Source organism: Bicyclus anynana, chromosome 13, assembly GCF_947172395.1.
Source record: "Bicyclus anynana chromosome 13, ilBicAnyn1.1, whole genome shotgun sequence".
Classification (NCBI taxonomy): domain Eukaryota; kingdom Metazoa; phylum Arthropoda; class Insecta; order Lepidoptera; family Nymphalidae; genus Bicyclus; species Bicyclus anynana.
This window is the reverse complement of record NC_069095.1, coordinates 15572282-15590056: the sequence shown is the minus strand read 5'-3', so window position 1 is coordinate 15590056 and position 17775 is coordinate 15572282. Positions and strand designations below refer to the sequence as shown.

General features: G+C 36.8%; 1 protein-coding gene across 2 annotated transcripts in view; it reads right to left on the bottom strand.

The window, feature by feature from the left end:
* The window catches only part of LOC112050890 (potassium channel subfamily K member 1), a 38091-nt gene extending 20891 nt beyond the window's left edge, over positions 1-17200 (bottom strand). Inside the window, exons 1-2 of one of the 2 annotated variants that reach the window (XM_024089294.2) lie at positions 17096-17200; positions 15712-15816 (exon numbers count right to left, since the gene is read on the bottom strand). In XM_024089294.2, coding sequence (XP_023945062.2) covers positions 15712-15816; positions 17096-17195 — 205 coding nt within the window. In that variant the 5' untranslated portion in view covers positions 17196-17200. Of the gene's footprint in view, positions 1-10690; positions 11629-15711; positions 15817-17095 lie in introns of those variants that run through there. The other variant, XM_024089293.2, reaches the window with a different exon arrangement.
* Between the last annotated feature and the right edge of the window lie 575 nt (positions 17201-17775).

Genomic DNA, 17775 nt, shown 5'->3' with positions numbered 1-17775 from the left:
GATAGATATATGGTGTCGCGGACTTTTTTGTAGAACTTTTAAAGATACATAAAGTCTCCATACATTTATTTCAATTTTACACAATAGTTAAGGCAGCGCATGCGAATAAGTCTGTTTAAGAGGATTTTCAGTCCGACCTGTATGACAAAAACTGTGATAACTCGGCTAATATACAACGTGTCCCAAAATTCAACGATAAGCGGGCGCCAAAAGATTGACCTGCTCATGAGCACTTAAGGAAAAATAATAAAAAAAATATACCTAAATTTTTTTTTTAGTTACAAAATAAATTTTAAAATTCTTTGAAAATTTACACCTTGTATGATATTTTGAACTACCGCAGCTACAATTTCTTAAATATGCTTAAGATTTTTTTTGTATCGGAACCTAAGTAGTACTACTATTCACCACAACTCTTAAAAACACCACAATGCCCGCAGTTTTTACACAAAAAAATATCAAAATATTTTTTTTCCCTCAAATTTTTAAAGATTTTTACTTTCAGTCTACTTTGACTCATGGTCTTGCAAAAAAAAGTATGAACACCGCTATGGCAAGTTATTTTCAAAGTTGACGCAACTAATCAAGATTTCAAAATAGTATAATACCCTAGGATAACTAGTCGCAAAAAAAAAATATGCGTACCATTTGTAAACAAGAACTAAATTTCTAAAATGTTTTTGCTCCTAGAAATCACTTTTACTTTATGCACAAAATGATGTGAGTCATACGTTGCAATTTCCTAGAATTTTAATGGAACGAACGATAACATTTAAAAATAAGAGAGAGAGAGAGAGAGAAAGATAGCGATAAGTATACGTTAGAGAGGGATAGACAGATGTTCTTTGTTGAATGACAATGATGCAGGTAAAGAAAATCCTGTTCCCAGCAAGTCAGTACGCTCTGCTCCTTTGTTTACTGCGCAACTTTCCGTATTCAATTGACGTGGCTCTCGTACTAACGACTTTTGGCTTTGCATTTTGGACTGGACTTAAGTGATCTGCAAACTGAACTGACCTGGCATTATTTTGGACTGTGCCTGTGTTTTGTGAATTGGACTTTTGGTGTATTTTGGACTGTTTAGCGTTATCATGCCGCAACCATACACGCAGATGGAATACGCTAACATGCATCTCATTTATGGAGAATGTCGGTGCAATGCTAACGCTGCTAGCAGATTGTATCGAGAAAGGTACCCAAACGCTCAAAGATATCCAGATTATCGGGTATTTATGAATGTGCATCAAGCGTTTTCGGAGGGTCGTTTGCCGTCAGCTAGAAGAAACGCTGGAAGACCTAGATCGGAATGCGATGAAGAAGTTCTCAATGAAATAAACATTGATTCAACTACCTCAGTGCGTGCCATAGAAGCAGCTACGGGAATCCCAAAAAGTTCAGCACATCGAATACTAAAACGTCATCGGCTACACCCATATCATTACAGACGTGTACAAACGTTACTATCACGGGACTATCCACTGCGGATCGCATTTTGCCGAGTGATGCTTCAAAAGCATCGGGAAGATCCTCAGTTCTTGGATAAAGTACTATGGTCGGATGAAACAACCTGCAAGAAAGATGGCTATTTAAATCTTCACAACCTACACAGCTGGAGCAATGAGAATCCGCACCTGATGAGAGAAGACAAATCCCAATATCAATTTAAGGTCAACTTATGGACGGGCATTTTAAATGGAAAAGTGATTGGGCCTTTTGAATTACAAGGAAACTTAGATGGGGACAGTTATTTGAACTTTTTACAAAATGATTTGCAAGAATTACTAGAAGACGTCCCCCTAAGCGACCTTCAAAATATGTGGTATCAAAATGATGGTTGCCCAGCTCACTACGCTCGTCCTGTGAGACAATACCTAGACCACGAGTATCCGGGGCGTTGGATCGGGCGACTTGGTCCTATCCTATGGCCACCCCGATCACCCGACCTAAACCCCCTGGATTTCTTTTATTGGGGTTGTCTCAAAGACAGGATCTACGCAAAACCGATTACGACATTGGACGAGCTTCGGCAAAAAATCACTCAGGCTGCGGCACATATCAATGCTAGAAGATATGCGCGAAAAATAAAACGGTCGTTTTTAAGGCGATGTCGTGCCTGTATTAATGCCGGTGGAAAACAATTCGAACATTTACTTTAATGTTGTGTAATTAAAATAACAAACACATTTTTGGAACATAGTAAAATTTATTACTAACAACAAGAACAATTAAGAAATTTGGTTCTTGTTTACAAATGGTACGCATATTTTTTTTTGTGACTAGTTATCCTAGGGTATTATACTATTTTGAAATCTTGATTAGTTGCGTCAACTTTGAAAATAACTTGCCATAGCGGTGTTCATACTTTTTTTTGCAAGACCATGAGTCAAAGTAGACTGAAAGTAAAAATCTTTAAAAATTTGAGGGAAAAAAAATATTTTGATTTTTTTTTGTGTAAAAACTGCGGGCATTGTGGTGTTTTTAAGAGTTGTGGTGAATAGTAGTACTACTTAGGTTCCGATACAAAAAAAATCTTAAGCATATTTAAGAAATTGTAGCTGCGGTAGTTCAAAATATCATACAAGGTGTAAATTTTCAAAGAATTTTAAAATTTATTTTGTAACTAAAAAAAAAATTTAGGTATATTTTTTTTATTATTTTTCCTTAAGTGCTCATGAGCAGGTCAATCTTTTGGCGCCCGCTTATCGTTGAATTTTGGGACACGTTGTATATGATACCAATATAAAATATAGCCTATAGCACTCCCCGATAATGTAGCATTTTACTGGTGAAAGAATTTTTAAAATCGGACCAGTAGTTCCGAAGATTACCCCATTTAAAAAATGTGACAAACTTACAAACTTACAAACTTTACCTCTTTATAATATTAGTATAGATGTCACTAGCGCGTCGATACTGAGGCGGACAAGTGTCTAATTGTGAACAACGGAAGTTATTTAAACAAATATTACCTACTTAAATATTATCTACAATGTCGATTTGTGTATTCAGGAAGAGTGAAAACTAAATGTACAATTAATTATACATAAATATATAATGTATGTAGATATATTCGGATGTTGCGAAGTTGAAGTGGCAATGGGCCAACGTCCATCGGCTCTTCGAACTATGTGCCCCATAGTTCGAAGAGCCGATGGACGTTGGGGTCCCAAAGTGCTGGAATGGCGACCCCGCACTAGTAAGCGCAGTGTTGGCCGACCCCCCACCAGGTGGACTGACGACATCAAGCGAGTCGCAGGGATTCGCTGGATGCAGGTGGCTCAGTATCGTGATGTTTGGAAGTCCTTACAAAAGGCCTATGTCCTGCAGTGGACGTCCATTGGCTGATATGATGATGATGATGATGATGATGATATATTCGGATCACTTTTTGTTGGCGGCTCGAGACCCTGGTGTTCGGAAGTCCATGCCATATGCCATATGTCCAGTTGTAGTCCATAGGCTGTTAATGTTAAAAATGATAAAATTATTTTGGAGTCTTCAGGGTCTTATTAAGGGGATATTTGTTTATCGTGAACGCGAGACATACGTAAATGTCCTGAAATCCATAGGGATACTAAAATAGCTATTTGTGCCACTGTCATGCAGGTAATGAGGGTCATTCATTTATTTCATAAGCTCAGTCAGAGTACTCGTAAAAAGAAATCAGTTTACAAGCACATTATAGAACGAATGATTTTGTACAATAGACAGCATGAGTGCTACAGTAACTAATTACATGCAGTGGCATACAACCCTTTTTCTACGACTACGATGATAAACAAAATAATTTGTAAAACTTGGTAAATAATATGTAATTGACGTTGGGGATGGCCTCCTCGATTTTGTATCGCCGTGGTCTTCTAGTTCTAGTCTCGATGTGGTCTCCTAGATTTTGTTTTCTTAATGGATGCATGAATTTTTGAAACCAATGCCATTAAACTATTTAAAAAAAATCATACTCGTGTGGTAATTGAACATTACGACCAAACCAAACGACCTGTATGACTTAATAGTTTTGTGATATGGTTTGAGGTTTTAAATTGAGAAGATTACGAAATGGGAGTAGAAAAAAACCTAATGACATATCTGTCGGCCTCTTTGCAACGATGCGTTGCATCGATGTCTGTGTAAACAAATACATTAACATACTACTTACATTAATCATCACATTACGAGTATCGTTGCATGTGATAGCAACAAGAGGTTATCACCAAACCAATTACTCACGCAATAAACATTGACACAATAAAATAGGAGGTTAATTGCGTAATGCTGCAGTTGCTGAGCTCTTTGTGATAAAACTTGCACGGGAAAATACTGCCGCCCAGCTTTTCTGCTGCCATTTTCCGGTGAAATTGTTTTTTTTTCATAATTTACCAGTTTTTTAAGTCGGTAAAAAATGGAAAATTCTTTCTTCAATACTGTCTAAATATTAGTAAATTGTTTAATGAAGTGCACGTCGCTGAGTCACAAGCACTTAGCAAATAAATAGTGTTATGAGAAATTTGAAAATCATTAAGTTTCATTAAAATTAGATTACTATGATCATCAAAACTTCAAAGCGACTAAATGGATTGTCCTAATGATCGCCAAATACCTTTTGCTTCGAAAGAATTCAACTGTGTTGACGACCTCTGGCGCAGTTAGTAATGAAGTATTCACCAGAGAGATACTGGGTTCTATTCTAGATAACCTAGTGTCATGCTACCATCGTGAACTTGGTCATTTAATAAAAAAAAGTACATGAGAATGGTGTAATAAGTACACAAATACGTACTTTGTAATTTTCCAGTTGCATAACGCTCTCAATAGGAACTGCACGATACAAATCGGCCACACCCCCACAGGGCAGATAGGCTGACCCCGTAGAGTGCTGACCCCACAGGGGCCGACCCCGCATCTCGCTATCGGCTACCGACTCGCTGCCGACGGACGCGTCAGCGATTTATTGCCTCATACACGCGTGTATCTTACGTGCATACTTTGAACTTTAACCTTTTTACATAATTGTTTATAGTTAACTAGCCCACACCCTGCGGTTTCGCCGTCCTAGCTCCCGTTTCCTTGAGAATACGGGGGCAAGATACAGCCTATGACATTCGCAAATAACGTGGCTTTCTAGTAGTTAAAGGAATTTTTAAAATCAGTTCAGTAGATCCAGAGATTACTACCTCCAATACAACAAACTTTACATGTTTGCAATTTTAGTATACTCGTAGAAGTATAGACGATGATGATGAAAGACATTTTTTTTAATATTGTCGTTTGATAGCTATTACTGGTGCTGCTATAAATGATAGTTTTTTTACCTACCCACTTATTGAGTAGGCTAACATAACGACAGCCGGGAGTTTGTGGTTTTTAACCCCTGACGCAAAAATAGGGGTGTTATAAGTTTGAGGTGTCTGTCTGTCAGTCTGTCTGTGGCACCATAGCTTCCGAACGGACGATGCGATTTCATTGCAGTGGGGTTTTGATTTTTTAAATTTATATCACTAAGTTTATTTATAGCGGTATTTAATATAAATAATTCTTTAAGGTAATTTGTACTATAACCATTTTATTTACAGCACAGTTTGAAGTTGATAATATCGCAAAACTTAAATATATCAAATCTATATAGAGGAATCTAAAATATATTAAATAGAAAATAGAAAACTGTGAGGTCCCGGATTCGATTCTCAGCTAGGTTGAATTACATAGCCGCGGGTCTCTCCGCTCCGCTTGGCACTCGTGGCCCGAAGTGACCCCGCTGACAGCTCAAAGTTCGACGACACGACCTCGCTGCTACTATCGATACCTATCAGGAGTTGCAGCTCAGGAAAACACTTACTGGGGGGGCTCAAAAAAACCTTGTCTGCCAAAAAAGATTCTCGGAATCAGGTGACTGTGACTAATGGTTTTAAACTTATTTCGTGGTTGTTCATTACGAATATTATTTAAACGGGTACATACCACGATAAAACGACGAGATTTTTAATGTCGTGGTCACGATAAGACTGAAGTTTACGAGATGCGAAGCTGACGTCCGCTGTTAGGGGCAGAATCGATCTACCCTCTTTCTTGTTCTTTTTTCTCTTTTTTCAACAACCCCACGTTTTTGTCTGTTTAGGTAAACCACACTGATGACATCGCTTTTGTTATTACGTTTTTCGCGGCGCCTTCTTCGTTTGCACAATTCTACCACCGGACTGTGACTAGTTGCCTCGACTGGTGATGAAAGGCTGGCTTATTTTGACGCAAAGGACCAGATTCCAACGCGGAAATGCAGGCATAGGACCTGTCTCGATAGACGTCACTCCTTTGTCAAAGTATATGATCACAGTGGTGGATTTACCAGTAGGCTAAGTAGGCTGGAGATTAGGGAGGCAGATTTTAGGGGGCAAATTAGACCCAAAAATCTTTCTGTTCCACAGAAATAAAGAAAATGTAACGATAATTTTAATATTTTAATCCCGTACGCCCTGTAAAAGTCCTACTAAAATATTAAAACTTGTAATTTTATTGACGCAATTTAAAGGTAATTGTATTGATTACGAACTAGTGGACCTATAGAATTTCAGTAAACCTATAGAGTTCAGTAGAGAAATTCGTAAAAACATCGATTGTATAGACGCAGTTTAAACAAACTGCGTCTATACAATCGATGTTTTACTGTGTTAAAATTACACGTGTGTGTATTGATTTAAATATACAGTTGTGTGTAGTGTAAAGACATAGGATATATTTTTGGAGTTAAATATTTTCGACGTGTCAGTTTACCTCGTCCCCCTCAAAAAACGACAGACAATTTTGTTGGTGAATTTGAGTGCGACACAAGTCCAAAGGTAATTGGTCTGAGATACTAATATTCTTGCCGCCTTTCCACGTGGGTATAATTTGTAAATTTATTAAGATTATAGGATAAATAAGGGCAGGTTTTCTTGCGAAGGCAAAACCCATGACGCTGTCCCAAAGCAGGGTTGCTTAACGTGATAATGTTTGATTCTGTAACGATTATTATCAGATTTTATTGTTAACCTGGCCTATTTGACTGACTTTGGTTGTTGATTGACTTTGGTCTAATAGCCACCTAAAATAATCAACATCAAATCAATAACAATCACCATTTTCGTATTCCCTAAAGCCCATTTATTAATAAAATCCCAAAATCAAACACACTGGTTAGTATAATTTTAATTGCCATTTTTTCATGTACTTTTAACCATTATAGTAACTCATTGACCAAGGACAATGTGTTTTCCTTGTCACGGTTAAAATTTGTAATATAATATATATTTGATCTTCTGAACAGAGCTCGAATTGTAGGAGGGTCTATGACATGTTGAAAGCGAAGAAAAAACTGGAAACAAGCGTGTTTAGGGTTCCGCGCTTGTTGCGAAGACAAAACAAAGACCAAACTCTTCAATTTCATTCTAGTCTTTATACCTTTTTTGTTGATTCTTGACAATTAAGATTGTAATTCTCTACCACTTACTGGGAACTATATTAAGACTAGCAGTGCCTCACGGTTTCATTTAAATGTTTTGAAGTCCGCCTGCTTCAATTAATAGGGTATTGAACATTAACGGACTTTTATAATACGAACCAGTAATTTCAGAAATTAGCACTTTTAACCAAACACAAATTAGTCAGCTTTATTACATTTGTATAGATAATTTTTCTATATCTCCGATCTCATTGAAACAATATAATATTTTACTAACTCTTAATAATGTGCTATTAAAAATACTATACGGAATCATTGGCAGCTTAGGTTGTTTCGCGCGATACACATAATTATAGCCAAGTGGCAACTAGATAATTAAATGTGAGTAGGAAGGTAAACCTGTTTTGGTATTTTTATATACCACTACTTAAGATAAAACATAAGTCTAAGAATAGATAGCGTCTAAAGTTATTTATGTAATCAGGAATGTCTTTTAAATCTAAATCTAATTTTGTTTTCTATATTTTAATATTCTTTTTATTAGGTAGTTCTAAATGTCAAATGGATTGTAAAATGATTTTGGTATCTTTGATCTATTTTCGCCTAGACAATTAAGTTTTGACCTCAAATAATATCAATAAAATTAAAATAAATAAAAATATTCGTAAATTAGGTATTCTAATTTTGTTTTATCTCGTATACTTTAACGGCTAATCCTTGGCTCACATCGCTTGAGATCAGGTTTTTAAACGACGTCAAAAAAGGAAGGTGGTTCACAATTTGAACCAAATTTTTTTATTTCGAAATGCATCCAGGTTACTGACTGAATGCAGAATATCTAGAAAAGTTATTAGGGGTCCATTGTAAGGGACCACATAACTAGGGATGCCAACCGTACTATAATTTATAGTATTGTACTATAATATTTCGGGTTTGCGTACTATAAACTTTGTGCTTTGTAAAAAAATGCGTACTGTTGGAACAAACAAAATTTTCATTTTTAACCGACTTTCAAAAAGGAGGAGGTTCTACGTTCTGCTTTTTATTCGGCGTTCGGCGTTATTAAAACCGTTTCAGAAAGAACCACGGAAATTTTGTAATTTAAACGGTTTGAATTAAAACATCACTAACTTGGCACCGATTTCAAACTGATCAGAAGGTAGTACATAGGTACGATGTTATTTTTTGTTTTTCAGTTTAGGTTATTTTTTATGTTGGTAGTAGGTTGAATCGGTCGGTCGGTAATTTTATAAATTTTTTTATAAAACTTAATGAAGTTTTTGACAAATGCTTCTATAAATAGCCTATTCCAACTTGTTTACTTTACTGAGTTCCAAACATAAAACGAAAAAAAAAAATAACTTTTTGTTTTTAAAAATTTAAAATTAAATGTGAAAATTTCAGAAATAAATATTGGTTTTTAAAAATAAATGTCATAGTTATGTATCGTTTACGCCACAGATATTGGTAAGATGTATAAAAAGTTGATAAAAAACATAGGTAACTAGATAGGTAGATCCCACGCTAAGTTTCCGCATATAATCAAGGTATACATAAACATGAAGTTTTTATATATGGTTTTATAGGTTTATTATAATGAGGATAATCTTTGTACATATTTTAGATATTATCTAAGCTTGATAGAATGAATATATATTCTTCAAGATCTTTTCATTCCAACGTATTCTAAGATATCTCGTATTCCTTTGAATGTTATTTATTAATATTTAATATTAGTAGGGTCATTCCACGTCAAATCGACCAATAGTTGGACTCGACCCCTTTCGATTTGGATAAATTTTGGTCAGAAGTTTTCTTTTATCTTATAACGAAGTTCAGCCGAAGAAAAAAAATTTAAATTTTTTTTTTCAAAAGTTATGCAAAATCCAAAATTTCACTATTTTCCATATTTTTTAAATTTATGTTTTAAAAATCTCAAAAACTATTGCAATTAAAAAAATTGGATAAAATTGGTGAAAATTGGTGAAATTTTGGATATTGCATAACTTTTGAAAAAAAAATTTTTAATTTTTTTTCTTCGGCAGAACTTCGTTATAGGATAAAAGAAAACTTCTGACCAAAATTTATCCAAATCGAAAGGGGTCGAGTCCAACTATTGGTCGATTTGACGTGGAATGACCCAGTAGTAATAATAAGTAATTATTAGCGTTCCAGTACGAAACCAAAAGGTGTGTGGATTTTCCTCCTATATAACAAGTTAGCCCGCTTCCATCTTAGATTGCATCATCACTCAACATCAGGTGAGTCAAGGGCTAACATGTAAATAATTAAAAAATATATATTTTTGTAGTTTATTAATATAATCTTTAATGCCTTTAACCTTCATTATCATACCAGGTAAATATTTGTATGAAGCGATATGATCGTCTTACGTACCATCTTAATGTTTCTAATTTCCATCACTTATTTCTCTCTTAATCTATCCTATACTATCTATCTATTTAGTATTATAGTATCCTAATATGTCTATAAACCATCCTACTAATATTATAAACGGGACAGTTTGTATGGATGTTTGTTAAGATGTTTGAATAGAAATAGATTTTACTCTGGAATAACACATAGAAAGAAAAGAAAGAAATATCTTTATTTTTAGGCAGTGCCACACATTACAATAATAAATTTTAAATATATAGCTTATAGCTAGAGCAAAAAAAGAAGAACACCCTGCAATATGTGGCATAACCTAGAAAAAGGCCCTAACTCAGCATTTTGCTACATACTTCCTATCCAAAAAAAAGTAGACAGCACTGACTGACATAGGCTTCTTTTCATCCCGGAAAAAATCATGGTTCCGGAGAAATTTGTGAAAAATTAAATTTCACGCGGACAAAGTCGCGGGGGTCCGCTAGTATAAGTATATGAAGTATTGTATTAAGTTTTATTAAAAAAAAACGCTATTCGTTAGTATCGCTAAAATTAAATGGTAAACACCCAAGCAAAGTGTAGCTCTAGAGTTGCCACGACAAATGAGTCCAAACTTATAGGGTATACCTGTTCTAGTTTAGGAGTTCCTATGGCAAACTTCCCATTTCATTCTCCCAGCTCCACAATACCTACCACTACTAATATATGCATTACTATAATGCATTGTCATCGAAAAGATGCAAGTATAAAACATAATATCAATTGAACTTCAGTAAGTACCTACCTACTAATTTAAATTCCAAATGAGCTAATAACCCAAATATCAGGGTAAGTTAAAGAAGATAATAGATATTTTAGGCAACAGAAACTTACCTACAACCGATGGATATTTCAAAACAAACTCCTGTTTCGCGCGTATCACATCCAACAGGACCTGGTTCTCCATTGGAGTCTCCAAAGCAGCGAACACCAAGGCCCCAGTGACCAGGTAAGCGACGTAGAACGCGACGTATATGAACAGGAGGCAGGTGCATCTGGCTTTACCGAATATCCTTGTTGTAGCAAACAGCGGCTGGAAGGGTGGATGTTCCTCCTCATAGAGGACTTCTCTTGGTACTATCATCTTCTTCGGATAAGGATACAACTGGCTATGGACTGTCATGTCGTCTTCACTACGTGCTGAACTCATGCTCCCGTAGGAGTGAATTCGGGCATATTTTGGTTGATCCGTTTTGGCCATTTTTAATAAATTATTGAATATTTTACTTTTTTGATTAATCAAAAGTTCACACTGATTAAACACAAAGTTTTTTCTATCACTTTAAAAATTAAATGGGTTTTTGTAGGTAATTTAGTAAGGAAATTGCCAATAGTTTTTCAAGGGATTAAATTCCAAAATTGTCCACTTTGGATGTCCTTTCGTCACGCAAAGGCAAACACACACATTATTCATGCAAATACATTAACGTACATTTGAACAAACTTTAATAACTGTAATACTAACTTGTAACTGATGGTTAACCGCACCGGTTAGAACACGGAACGGATGGAAATTATGGTCAACTGTACTTAAAGAAACGTTTAGGATGATTGGGCTCGAAGAATAATGCCACAACTTCCACTATGGTGATGAAAATAAGTTTAGCTATCATCTTGATGCATTTTCGATAGACCGGTACAATTTGAAATAGGAACGGCAGTTAACGCGTCCTCTGCAAATGTAACGTGACCGTCTCACACGGCGTTTAGAGAACGACTGGGGGCAATTTTGACGGTATCCAATTAAAAAGCTAACGCGATGCGCCCGCGCAGTCGCGCGATATACAATCGATTTAACGTATTTATACTCGTAAATATACTACGGACCTACAGCAAAATGAAATCGTTATTTACAATTGTTAAGATAACAGTGGATATTAAATCATTAATGTCATACTTCAATCATTTTCAATACTTAGTAATGTAGTTCAGTTCTGACCAATTTAATTTATAGTTTTATTTACTTACTAAGTACAAACTAATTTTAAAACAGAACCCCCTTAAGGCACAGTCCGTTACTGCTCTAAATCCTCCTCTCTTACAAAGATGGAAGGCTTAATCTAGTGGCTAGTGGATCACTAAAATAGGCTGATAATGATAAAGTCGCGAACAAGTTCTATGATACAATAACAAATTACAAAAAAAAAAAAAAACATACATACAGCTGAACGTAGAACCTTCTCCTTTTTGGAAGTCGGTTAATTACCTTCTTGACTGAGGAGAATCCTGACTCATACGACATGAATGAATAGAAAAATTTCGGTGAGGTCAGGAAGAGTGACTAGTTCGTTTGACAGAAACTAGCAGACGTCCGATTGGAATTCAGTTTTCACAAATCCCGCGGGAACCATGGATTTTGCCGGGATGAAAAAATAGCCTTTGTGTTAATCCAGAGTTAAATATATTTCCATTCCAAGTTTCAGCCAAATCGGTAGCCGCAGCGCAAAGAAAGAACAAACATACACACTTACACACAAACTTTCGCCTTTATAATATTAGTGTAATTATCTTAGCATTAATGCCAATATAATAATTATATTATTTAGCGTTATATTAACTAACAACGTTTGTGTTCCCTAGAAGTAATTATCAGTTAACAATAAGTTAAGTAAGTTAGGATCATCAAAACGTGATTTAAATAATCACATTTTGCTGGATGTGATGTTTCAGTACTTTCTAGATAATATTGTTTACTAAATAATATGTATACGTAACGCTATTAAGAAAGTTATCTTTATAATAAGATCATAGGTCATGTGCGATGCGGGTACTAAGTAATGTTGGATAGATATTTTTTACAAAGAAAGAGAACCAGATAGAAGAATAAAAATATTAAATTGTTCACCACGGGTGGAAAGAATGAATTCCTGAGGTATTTAGATGCCTGGGCGTATAGCGAGTAGGAATTGACTCTTTTACCTGTGTTAAACATTCTACTTTTCATTTCACGCTATCTGAAAAACATTCCAAATGAGTTACGTACTAGCGAACACCCACGACTTCGTCCGCGTATAGTTTAGTTTTTAACAAATTCCTCAGGAACCTTGGATTTTTTAGGGATGAAAAGTACGTGTTAATCCAGAGTAAAATTATTATTTCCATTTCAAATTTCAGCTAGATTGGTTCAGTAGTTGCGCCGTTCAAGAGTAACAAACATCCATACTTTCGCGTTCATAATATTGGTAGGATGTACACAATCTATAAGTGGCATAACGAATCAAAGTAAGCATATAACCTACTAGCAGACGACCCGCGGTTTCACCTGCGTAGTTCCCGTTCCCGTTGAAATACGGGAATAAAACATAGCCTATGACACTCGCAAATAACGTGGCTTTCTATTGGTGAAATAATTTTTACCAATTTTACAATTTTTTTTACAATCTTATAAACTTACCTATTTAAAATATTAGTATAGATAGTAGGTAGGTACCTACATATTTACGAGTATGTATATGTACCTACACGTTTTTTCATACCACGAACAAACGAGCTTACGGATCGCAGCACCTGATGTTTAATGATTACTGCCGCACATAACCATTTGTTTTAGACACGCATTCATTACTTTGCCGCCATTTGAGAAAACTATTTGTTCGTTTGCCCCTTAAATATAGGCGTAGGTCTTTAAATAATAGTCGAGGACCCAAAGAGGGGATTTTTGGATTTACTCGAGCGTGGCAGATGAACATAAGGGAGGATTCCTTGCGTGTTGTTGAGAGCCTCCACCATGTATGAGCTCTCAATATTTGTAGGTAAGTTTAGGGCAACCAAAAAAACCAACACCTTAAATGACCAGTATGACAGATCATGGTAAGGTGCAAAGTTGCAAAATAAAACCGTTGTATTTCTCTTCTCGATTCACCAGTGCGGTTATTTTTTTTTCAAAAAAACTACATATTATAGTTTTTTTCCCCAACGTTTAACCAGTAATCGTAATGTACAACCTTTATTCTGCCTATCAACTAATCGATCAAATATGATAGATCAGTAAATCCGCATTTAGCATCGTGGGCTCTTCGCCTATAAAAGTAAAATAATAATAATAACAATACCATTACATATAAATACGTGAACTCAACTCACAATTAATTAAGAAAAATGAACCATAATGCAGTAATTATTGCTGTTCTATTAGTATTTGCTTTTTACTCAAAGAGAGCAAATACTATTATTGGCATTCTGGTAACTTATGGTTGCTAGGATCTTTCATTTAGCCAGGACATACTCGTAATTTGAGCTGGAGCTCGTAGGTACAAATATTTGTAAAATATTGATCGTTGATGTTGAATGTCGTCTCTGATTCCGGAGGGTGTGGGTTCGAATCCGGACCGGGGCATGCACCTCCAACTTTTCAGTTGTATGCATTTTAAGAAATTAAATATAACTTGTCTCAAATGGTGAAGGAATATATATAGGTATTGTTTAAATAACTTTCGTTGTTTACTGTGCGACAAAATTAAGACAATTAGGCACCTTTGTTCGCCTCAGTTTCGACGCGCTAATGACATATCTAATAGTATAAAATCTTTGTAAATAATATTGACTGGGAGAGCTTAGCAAGCTCTCCGAGGCACGGCATCTAACCATAGAAAACTTATTGTCTTGTTAAGATTTCTGTAGCTGTAACACTACTAACTTTCCCACTTCGGGCAATCGCGTTGTACATGCTTTGATTTCCACTATTAGAATCGTGCTGGAACCCTAAGCTGAGTGATCGCTACCCTAAATCAAGCGTGACAGTCATGAAGTCGGCGAATGATTTTTATCAGTGAAACAGACGGTCAATATGTACCTATCTGACGGTAAATACTGTTGATGATAAAGCCGTTCCGTTAATTTGTACTGATAACAGATTTTTTAACTCAACAATAACTTTCAACAGCTTTGTGATTAATGGAGATGTCCGAAATTGGGTTCACGAGAACGATACAGAAATTAAAAATGTACTAAAAATCTTGTATATTTTACTCCACTATAAATCTTGGCCGAAATACTATTCGCCAGCAGGGAAAATACCAAGCAGGCAGACCAAGTAGCGACACACGCATACTAATGCGAGATAGTACGAAATGTTCTGCGAGAAAGGTGGGGAGTGGGAAGGCCGAGTGCTGGCAATATAGGATAGACGACTAGTTTGTCCGTCCACATCTTTTGTTGGATAATCCTTCATGGATTTTTTTATCGACATAATACTATAGTAAAACCAGCGCACAGCTCGCTGTGGCATCGTGCTGAGGTGGACACCTTTTTTGTCCACGACCATTATAGATTTATGTATTATGTATATTCTGTTTGTTTCGTTTATTACTTGTGTGTGGGCAAATAAAAGTATATTCTATCGTATTCTAGTCTAGTAACAATGGATTCATACAATTTCAAATTCTGTAGGATTTCCCATAATGGCTTTTAGATTTGTATACTATTTAATCGGTTACTAATACTCGTTGATGTATGACGCGTGCTTGATTACTTATTATTAATGTTTGTTTACACATAATATATAATTATTTAATAATTAATTGTTATTATCTACAAGTACAATAATGATGAATAAGTGGTCTTTGTTGATAGGAAACCAGGATGTGATAAAGCATTGCTTCGGCCATTGCACAGTTAAAGAAAAAATATATGTTTACAGTGACAGAGTTCATTGTCATTTGTCACACATTACCATGTCCATACTTGACGGCCTCCGTGGCGCAGTGGTATGCGCGGTGGATTTACAAGACGAAGGTCTTGAGTTCGATCCTCGGTTGGGCTGATTGAGGTTTTCTTAATTGCTCTATTTGCTAGGATTGCTTATTTTAGGTAGGTGATGATGGCAGTAAAAACATGGGAGACTAAATATCACTTACCAGCTAAACAGGGGTGGTCTATGAGGAAGTCCGTCTTCAGCCTGGCTAGACGCTCCTCAGTCGCGCGCTCCTCGCGACCTTCCAGCGTTTGAAACACTGTCGCACCTGCATACACAGAAAACTCAATACAACGTGCTTGCTCACTGCTGAGCTCGAGTCTTCTCTCAGAACGAGAGGGATTAAGCCAATATTCCAACACGCTGGCCCAATGCGGATTGGCAGACTTGACACACGCAGAGAATTAAGAAAATTCTCAGTCCGTGTGAGACACGTGATATTTAATTTCTTAAAATGCACACTACTGAAAAGTTGGAGGTGCATGCCCCGGACCGTATTCGAACCCACACCCTCCAGAATCGAAGGCAGAGGTCATATCCACTGGGATATCACACCTCATTAGGGCTATATGGGTACTCGTAACTGCTTCTGTGATCAAATGGCTGTGTAGCTTCGGATCTTAGTATGGAAAGCATGTTAATGGAATCCACCACTAGGTGGACTAATGTCATCAAGTGCATTGCTGTGAGTAGCTTCATTAAGGTGACTCACGACCGTGATGTTTGGAAGACCCTGCTTAAGCCTAAGTCCGACATATTACCTACATCATTATATCATCATGATGTAGGTAATGTAGGTAACGGATGTTAATTAGCTGATATTATGATGATAATTTTTTGGTGCAATGCGATTGCGGTCATCCAAGTGCTTGACCGACATCATGTCTGATGGTAAGCAATATGCTGTCGATGTTGGAACATGCCTATTCACTCTTGACTTGGTACCTGTACCCATAATATAGGCGGCAGAGAGAACACAAGCTGGCAGGGCATTCCATACCTTTGCTATGAATGACGAGCCGAATCGCTTAGTATGAGTCATATGTCCATTATCATCATCATCATTAACAGCCGGTGGACGTCCACTGCTGGACATAGGCCTCTTGTATGGACTTCCATACAAAACGGTCTCGAACTGCCAGCATCGAGCGGGTCTCTGCAATACGCTTTATATCCTCAGTCCACCTAGTGGCAAATCGATGAACATTGCGCTTTCACGTGTGGTTACCATCCCAGCATCATAAGTCTATAATGGTATCTTGCATGCATGGTGTAAAGTTTGGGCACACTCTGGTGATCAGTTGATCACTCGATTAATTACTTCTCCTCGGTTGAACACTGTAGTATGCTTACTTTGGGGCTAGATAGTGATGTGTATTAAGTTTTTTTTTTAGTACTTACTACTGTAGCACTCAAATACGACTAATCCTCTCTTTATCCGAGATCTGTGTTTATAGACGAATCTCTTGACAGCTGACGCTGTTGACCTATACTACACATGGGGTATTCCATCTTCTTGTTCTGACCTACATACGGCGTTTACTCACCCATGGTGAGGTAGAGCGCCATGGCGGTGACGATGAGCAGCAGGCGTACAGCCGGCATGCTGCGCACGTCGCCCACGCAGCCCGGCACCACCAGACGCATGCTCGCTGCAACAATACAGACAGACAGTCGGTATTATACGTTTGTGAGTTGAACATCGAGGCAGATACCATATTGTAGTCATAACCAGACTAATTATTTGATGGAAGCTTGTAAATAATCTTGGGGGCGCCCGGACTAATACTGACCAAAACACCCTTCCAAAATGGCCGTTTAAGCCAAGGTCAGATTCTCAGAGGAGACGCTCTTAGAGCTGTCCTTCCGCCTATTTCTTCTGCTTTTCCCTTCAGGCCTCATCAGGCGATACTTCTGCGCTCGCCCAGAAGCCCCGGCGACGTCCCATTCAAAAGCTTACGGCATTTACACAATCAGAAAAGAAAAAAAAAAGATAAGCCCTACATTAAAGTCAGCAAGCATATAAACATCACAATTACCTACTCGTATCACTGAAATACGACAGCAAATGTAAATAGCGTATGATACGAATTGGCACTAAGTGCGTCACTTGTACTATTTTGATGTGCCACTTTTAGATCGTCTAAAACTCATCTAAAATGCTGCCAGCCACACCGACACCTCCGGGGAACTCAATTGTCTGAAAAGCTAAAAGCTTTTCTGAATA